Genomic DNA, 9,133 nt, shown 5'->3' with positions numbered 1-9,133 from the left:
GGTCAGGCCGAGTGTGGTGTGCATACTGTAAGACCTTCAGTACACACACCATCAGATTATTTGACTTGTTGCTCTAACGAAGTAAGCGAGTGTCAGCAATATGTCTCGTGGTCTTATCATGGCATGTTTATCTTCTGCCATTAGGTCAGACGATAGAAATGCCACTTGCACACTTAGAGTAGCAGATTGATGGTGACCAACTTTAAATAGAACTTGATTAATTTTCACACACATTTATTAAAATAATAACAAATATAAAAATTATTTAACTTGGTTCTGGATGCTATTTACAATTGACAATCTGAAGTTCCTTTGGTATTGGTACGTTAATCTTATTCTTACATATATCTCGGATACTTGACAAAAGTGTCTATACATTTATCTTCATGGCTATGTACAGGAATATGGTAATCTTATTAGGTGCAGACTGGATCTTGACTATGGACTGGCACAGACAATTGTAGAACTCGTACAGACTGGTACAGACTAATGCAGACTGGTACAGACTAATGCAGACTGGTGCAGACAAATGCAGACTGACTGATCGAAGGTCTTTACACCCGTTATAATACCTCGCACGTTCATGTATCACTGCGTGAGTGTGATGCGCGAGGAGAAAGTGTTCTATGTTAGCAGCAATCTCATTGGCTGCGTTACATATTAATACGCGGATCGGCGGAAGCAGAATTTGGTCCGTCTCTATGGCAGCGCCATCTCGTAGTGGGGAGATGGACGAGTGCTGCGCCTGCGCTGTTGTGCTTAGCGGGGCGCACTCTAGTGGGAAATTTGTGTACGCGCTGAATACGCGGAACTATGTACACGACACTGAGCTTTCCATTTTCGTCTCTAAAACAAAAACTAGGGGCTTGGTATCCTTTCAAATTCGATTTGAACGTCTGATAGAAGTCTCTGACATTGTTTATCTGGAAACGCTGATCGATCTGTTCTAACTGCTGTTTCTCATGCAGTAGAGTTCTGGCTGCATATTTTTGAACTTCATGGAATACATCAAAATCATCAGGTCTCCTGGTAGAGTTCCACTATTTCCATGCACTTGCTGTTTGGGCCACCACCTCACCACAAACCTCATTCCACCATGTATGATTCCTCTTTTTAGCTGTCAGGATTGTAGTATTAGCTGCTTGTTGGATCATGGAGGCAATGTCTGCCCATTTATGGGATTCAACTGTCAGTTACTGGTGGCATTGTTCCATTACGTTTTGATTGATTTTGAGCTTCGCAGTATCATATTTATGAAATTTATTTCCGGTTTTCACAGTCTTATTGAGAGGGATGAAATTAATTTTGATCTTGGAGAGGTGATGATCCTTTTACATTCAGTATGTTATCTGTAAAAAGGTTTCTTTCTATTATTTCTGATTGTTTGATGTTGTTTCTTTCTTATTTCTGTAATCCATGCTATCATTGATTCCTTCTTCCAGAACTACTCATTCAGTAGAGGTCTCTAAAAAAAGATTAATCTTCTTTTAGCCATTACTTCTGATATTTTCTCAAAATTTTTGTATATCTCCTCATTACTTCTCATTTTCCAGCCATCTGTAGCTTGTATTGCAACCATTATTTTCTAATAATGCTCCTTTGTGGAACCTCTGTTCTGTCCAGCTTATAGTTCATCATTAGGCATCCTCATCCATGTAAACATCCTGGTCATACCACTGTGGGATAGTGTTTAAATTTGTTTTTTTTAGTTGTACATTTCTTGTTGTAAATATCCTTTGTCAAACGATTTGCTCTCTCCAGTTTGCTGACTCTTGCATCTACTGTTAATTCTTCTAGTCCATTTTGTTGTACAGTTTGTCCAATATATTTAAATTTACTTACTAATGCTATTTTACATTTTTGTTTTTCTAAGAATGTTGATGCATTGTTTGAAATTGTCATCAATGTTGTTTTTTTGGCTGAAATTTTGGGACCAGCTCTCTTTGCTATTTCTTCCAAAAGATTTGTTTTAATAACTGTCTGTCAGATTTTTTGAAAGTATATCAGAATCATCTGCAGAAGCCAGGCAGTTTACCTTAATTCCATTTGTTTTTCGTCCTAAAACTATTGGTTCAATTTTGTGATTTTTTTCTCCAAATTCCAATAACTTTCTATTTTTTCTAGAATGTAGTGTTACAGTAAAGGTGATAAACTGTCCCCTTGTCTAACACCAGTTTTTATTTCAAATGATTGAGATACTTCTCCCATAAATTTAGCTTCAGTCACCCTATTTGCTAGTGTTTTGAGGATTATGTTTGCTTTAACACAAAATTCTTTGATGATTTTACCCATAATTTCTCTGCCTACCAAATCAAATGTTTTCTTGAAACCAATACGTGATACTATTATTGGTTTGGTGATTAACAGTCTGTGGAGAATTATCAATTTTCTAATAAACATCTGTTCTGTGCAGGGTCTTCCCTTTCTAGAGCTCCTTGAGATTCTCCCAGTTATTTGTCTAAAGTTTCTACAACTCTGTCCAGAGAATTTTTGATAATATTTTGTATACCACTGGCAGAAGTCAGGCATCTCTGCAATTGTTGACATTTTGTGTGTCCCCTTTTTTTCATAGCTGTGGATTAATGCTTTCAATAATCTCTTCAGCTTTCCAAATGTTCTCAAACAGCAGTTGTAGATCATTTGTGTGTTCTGACTATTTCAATAATTTTGCTGTAGTGGAGTCTTCATTTGTTGCTTTGAAGTTTTGGAATGATTTGATGGCTTCATGAATTTATTGTTCTGTTAGTGGAAAATCGTCCTCCAGATGTTGTGGGACTGCTATTATATATTGCTACAATGTGCTGTTATTGTTATTGTTGTTGTTGTTGTTGTTGTTTGGTTGCCTGTTCTTCAGCACTATCTTTCTGTTTCGTTTATCTATTTGCCGCCATTTTAGCCCATTTACCGGTATTTTCAGCTTGTTCTTCACTTATTTGACCTTTTGGTGGCTCCTCTTGAAGAGATCTTATTTCTCAGCATTTAAAATTACATCATCTGCTGCTCTTTCGCATCTGAATTTCATCATGTCCAGTCTAGTTTTTTCATTCATTTAACCATCCATCTTCCATGACTCAAGATCCTAAATTATCATCCTTATTTCTTGAACAGTCTCATTTCTCTTTTTACATTTTCCAGATGAAGAAACTTTTGGTCCTCAAAGCTAAGATTAGTATCAGTTTTTTTATTTGTTTCTGCCTATGGCTGCTATATCTCTTTAGTTAGAATATTTTCTCTCTCTGTATTTGATTATAGTCTAAGTCTGAATATTTTTATAAGTACATTTATTGCTGTAGCAATGAGTAAAATAAATTGTATTGCACTGCCTGTAGCATGTAGCACCATTTTGACTGTTAGTCCTCTTGCTGTACAAAAAGTAGCTTTGATGATTACTTAATGCAAGTATTTTGTAAGAGCTGTGGAATGGTTAGTATCTGTTTATATTTTTCTGATTAATTCAAGCTCGTCAATGCACATCCTGTGTTAAGGAAATATTTGCACTGAATTTACTGTGTGTTAAATATAAGCAGTGGATCCATTGGGGTAGTCTGTTTGGTAGAAATATGTCAAGGTGAACAAAACAGGAGATGGTGAAGGAAGAGAGGGAAAAGATCAACATTTGCTTCTCATCAGCAATATAACTGGGTTGAAACATTCAGTGAAAATTATCTGTGACAGGAAGTTGTCAGAAATACATTTTTTGAAGAAACTTTATGTTTGTATAAGCATTTATTAAATTTAAAAATTGGATTTCATGTGTTAATACAAAAGGTAATGTTTTGCATTGCAGGCATGCTGAACCTGTCAAAGATGAAGAATCGGCCAATGATTCTTATTGGAGGATAACAGTATGTATAACTTAAACTTGAGATTCTTGAAAATAAAGCTAGTCAGTATTTCTTAACAGTACTGATTTAAATACATCTAAAAGATCGCTGTTACCTAAATGAAAGTTGACGAGCAAAGTCTTAGTGGACATTTGTATAAATTTGTCATAGGTGTTATTTACAAGAAGAATAAATAGTTTCAATAGGAATGTGGTGAGACATTTAACAAATGTGATGACCACACATTAATAGGACCTTGTAACATTACCATTATGATATTAGTAAGCTTTTATGTAAATAACAGAAACCCTGTCTCTATGTTGCCACGTATAACCCTCTTACTAAAATTTAGTTTAGTTTCCAAATAAAATACACTGTGGATGGATAGTCCTGTTTATAGGAAAAGATAATCAATAGAGTTATCCTTCTTACAGGATTTACCGTGTGTTGCGTCTAATGGATAAGTAAATTGGACTATTCACTTCTTTTCCTAAGATCTTACCCAGTGGCTAGATAGAAACACAGTATGAATAATAATATACTGAAGCTAGGACAACTCATTTCCAAGTTCATTTAGTGGTTTAAAACATGTACTTAATGGTCACCAACCTATCCTGGCAATGAAATAGTGAAGTATTGGAGAAGCAGAAATGTGAATTTTGCCTACTTTCTTGCTACTGTTTAGTTTGGCTCTTCGAATAAATTACCCCACTTAAACAATTTTGGGCTACATCTTTATACATTATGATTTAAAAAAAGAAAAAGCCCAGTAGATAACTTCAAGGAAGGTAAAAAAAATTAGCCGGGGATGGGGGGAACAACCTTTAGAAAAGCACTTTCCATAATCAAGAAACTTAAATACTTAGACACTAAAGCACACACTTTTTAACTGAACATTTCACTTAAAGAAAACCTCTTTCTTGGTGGAATTTACTTTCAAAAGCTATTATTCTTTGAACTAATTCTGTATAGCCATCTAACAGGTTCTAGTAACTTGGCTTCACTCTGATTGAATTTTATGTAAGCAAACTATAACACTTTGCAATAGTTAAGAAAACATTTTTATTATTTACACTAAAGCAATTTAAATGGTGCCTCTTTATATTAACTTGGCACTTCACTCTGATTGAATTTTATGTAAGCAAACTATAACACTTTGCAATAGTTAAGAAAACATTTTTATTATTTACACTAAAGCAATTTAAATGGTTCCTCTTTATATTAACTTGGCACTTCATAAGTCTGTAAAACAGGACACTCGGATCAGTCAAACACCAGGAAGGAACCCTATACAGATGTATGATTAGGATGAAATGACAGGGTGAGCCAGTTTCCGTAAATTTCAAGAATGATTATTAAATCACAGTTTAAATTAATGGTTCATGCTGTACAAAGGTAAAAATAGAAAAAAATCTTATCTGGTGGCTATATGCTTGGGTTTGGCGAACAGTTATGACGGCTACACTACCCACACTATGGCCTGCAAGTTTCTTGCTGTATGGGCTCAATTTCTCTTCTTGGCTTCATTCAGTTTTACATACAGTAGCTCAACAACTCGCAGCTATGCTGTAAGCTGTTTGCAGTCTTCAACCAAGGCATTTTTATGGAAATTTGCAGGCAAAGCTTCGGCTCCACAAAGGAGTTACCTCAATCACTGCCGCCTACAGACTGTGTGACTTACTTCCCACACTTGCTCAAGGTAGCACGCCAATTCGCCTTTCGCACCTTTTCCACTCCCCACAGCTATTTTCGTTTCAAACAAAAGCACACTGGCTTTTACATAACACCTATTTCTTACATTGTTCCTAAGCATGACCATTTCTTAAATTGTCAAATTTACATCAACATGAACAATTTATACACACAAATATTTTTAAATACAAAATGTTATCAAAACATTATTTAGACCCTTGGTATCCTTTGTAGAGGACTTGGGCAGGTTTGTCCCATCCTAGTACACATTATTTTGTTACCTCCCTTCAGATATTCCATTTAGCTACATCTACAATAATTCCCAATGTTCTGCCTTTTGAGGTGTCCAGTGCGGGTTGTTTTTATTTTTTATTTGATATGCGTATTCCATAGATCCGTACATGCGAGTGATTCGCCTGGATGTGGAACGTGTCAATACAATTGTACAAATACAATTAATGCTACAGAATAGTAATATAATTCAATGATATAGATATTACAAGCTGTCATTAAACTAGTATAGCAATTCTCAACATAACATTATAACTATAACATTAACACTATAACATTAACATAATATTGTATCATCCATCTAATAACTAAATACATCTATTATTAAGGGAGGGCATTACTTCTGGAAAAGAATTCATCTAACGAGTACAGTGGATGGTCGAGCAGGTATTTTTTTAACATATCTTTGAACAGCGTTTCATTTTCTATTGTACATTTAATATAATTAGGCAATGCATTAAAAGTCTTTATAGCCGCATACTTTACTCCCTTCTGTACAAGTGTTAAATTTTTTAGTTCAACATGTAGATCATCTTTACCTCTAGTATTGTAGTTATAGTATGAACAATTTGTTTCATACTGAGCATAGTCTTTATTAACTATATTCATCAGAGAGTATATGTACTGACATGTTGTGGTCAGAATACCTAACTGTATAAAAAGTTTTCTACATGAGGTTCGTGGAGGAACCCCACACATGATTCTGACTGCTCTCTTCTGAGCATTTAAGATTTTTTTTGAGGCTGGTGAATTACCCCAGAATATTATTCCGTAACTCATTAATGAGTGAAAGTACCCAAAGTAAGACGATTTTAAAATGTTGATGTCCCCAAAATGAGTAATTATTCTTAGAGCAAAAGTTGCTGATGAAAGCCTTTTTAGAGTAAGGGACACATGCTGTTCCCAGTTGAGCCTACTGTCAATGTGAACCCCCAGGAATTTAGTGGATTGCACCTGTTCTAGTTCCTGGTTGTCATGAGCAATTACTATACTTTCTAGAGTTTTATTTTTGTGTGGAACTGTATAAAAATAGTTTTTTTAATATTAACTGAAAGAGAATTAATTGAAAACCAAGCTGTAACTTCTCTGAGTATATAATTAACATCAGTCTCCATATCAGCAGTAGACTGACCATCAACGACAATGCTTGTATCATCAGCAAACATTGTGAATTCACAATTTTTACTAATGGACAGGGGTAAATCATTAACATATATTAAAAACAGCAAGGGTCCAAGGACAGATCCCTGGGGAACTCCATGGTGAATTTTGCCCCATTCAGAATCCACTAGATTAGGAGATCCTTTGTTGCAGCCATGTAGAACCACCTTTTGTTTCCTGTCTTGAAGATATGATTTTAGCCAGTTACCTATAGGCCCTTTGATTCCGTAATGATAGACCTTCTCCAAGAGTATCTTGTGGTTTACACAATCAAAGGCCTTGGAAATATCACAGAAGACACTAACTGGTGACTTCTTACTATTAATAGACTCCAAGACATCATTTGTGAGTGAATATATGGCACACTCTGTGGAAACCCCTTTTTGAAAACCAAACTGTCTGTGGTTAATAATATTAAGTTTATCAAGATGTGCCACAATCCTGTTATACACTGCCTTTTCAAGAACCTTTGAGAATGTTGTTAAGAGAGAGACAGGACGATAATTTTTTACATCTGTAGCATCGCCAGACTTGAAAAGAGGTCTCACAGTGGCATATTTCATTCTCTCTGGAACAACTCCCTCATAAAGAGACATGTTGCAAATGTGAGCAAGTACTACACTTACATCATTACTGCAGGCTTTCAACAGTTTATTAGAGATGTTATCTATACCTGAAGATCCTTTACTTTTCAATGAGTGAATTATTTTTTTTATTTCATTAACAGTTATGGGTGTTACATTTATATCATTAAAACATTGTGGGAGGTTAAGTTTCAGAATATCTAAAGCTTCTCTTAGGTCACCACTGAACCTATTTGAGAGGTGACACTTAGAAAGTGGTTGTTAAATGTGTCTGCTATCTGTTTACTATCAGTTATTTCCAAATCGTTAATTTTTAGGACAGCAGATTTTTCATTGTCAGATGGTGAAGTACCTGTTTCCCTCTTTATTACATTCCAAATTGTTCTGATTTTATTGTTTGAACAGTTAATTTTAGATTGCATGCACATACTTTTAGATTTTTTAATGACTTTAGTTAAGATTTTGCAGTATGTCCTATAATATTTCATCTGCAGGGGATTATTGGATTGTCTAGATATTATATACAGTTCCCTTTTTCTCTGGCATGATATTTTTATGCCCTTGGTGAGCCATGGTTTTTTGCTTGATTGCCTGTTCTGTAGTCTACAGACCTTTTTTGGAAAGACATTTTCAAATATATCTGATAATTCATCAGTAAATAAATTATATTTTGTATTAACATCATTTGCAAGATAAACATACCTCCAGTCAGTCTCCCGAATGCATAATTTGAATTTTTGGATATTTTCCTCATTCATGTTTCTAATGGTTTTCCACTGTGCACTAGCTTTGTTCTGATTTGTATTAAAGTTGTCAATTGTGAGTATTTGCCCATCATGATCAGAGAGTCCATTTATGACTTTTTCAACTTTGATGTGATTAGTTTTACTCATATCTACAAAGATATTGTCTATTAGAGTGCTGGAAGTGGCAGTAGTTCTTGTGGGAAAACTGACAGTGGAGACAAGGTTGTAGGTATGCATTAAGTTTGCAAACTCTGTCTTAGAAGATGAGCTTCCTAGGAAATCTATATTAAAATCTCCAGTCACTATAATGTCCCTATTTTTTCTTGTGAGATACAATAGCACAGAATCTAATTGTTTCATGAATACTTTAAAATTACCAGATGGAGCCCTGTATACTGCTACGATTACCAGTTTCTTGTTACCTTCTACTATTTCTGTGACACATGCCTCAAAGTCTTTCTCTACACAATATTTCTCTACATCTATTGTATCAAAGGACAGGCTGTTTTTCACATAAATAACTGCCCCACCTTTGCACATATGCTTTCTACAAAATGAGGTAGCTAAACCATAATTTGGTATATTGAGCATTTCAATGCCAAAAGTGATATGGTGTTCTGTCAGACAGAGAATATGAGCACAATTTGCGCCTGTTGGTTCATCAATATTTACAATAAATTGGTCTAACTTACAGAGCAGGCTTTGAATATTTTGGTGAAAAATTTTGAGCTCATTTTTAATTACATGATAAGTTGTGGTGTTACTATTGCTAGGACTGAGTTTTATTACTTTTGATATACCAGTATTACAGGAACAGTTTTCTGCAGGGAAGAGG

At 34.9% G+C, this 9,133-nt stretch overlaps 1 protein-coding gene across 1 annotated transcript in view; it reads left to right on the top strand.

Annotated features, from left to right (window-relative positions):
• Window positions 1-3,843, top strand: part of LOC124554882 (molybdenum cofactor biosynthesis protein 1-like) — a 65,289-nt gene extending 61,446 nt beyond the window's left edge. Inside the window, exon 7 of the mRNA XM_047128552.1 lies at window positions 3,788-3,843. Within this exon, the coding sequence (XP_046984508.1) occupies window positions 3,788-3,843 (56 nt within the window). The remainder of the gene's footprint in view (window positions 1-3,787) is intronic.
• The last annotated feature ends 5,290 nt before the right edge of the window (window positions 3,844-9,133 follow it).

This window comes from Schistocerca americana, chromosome X (assembly GCF_021461395.2).
Source record: "Schistocerca americana isolate TAMUIC-IGC-003095 chromosome X, iqSchAmer2.1, whole genome shotgun sequence".
Lineage (NCBI taxonomy): Eukaryota > Metazoa > Arthropoda > Insecta > Orthoptera > Acrididae > Schistocerca > Schistocerca americana.
Note: the sequence above shows the minus strand (reverse complement) of the source record. Positions and strands in the feature narration are given on the sequence as shown.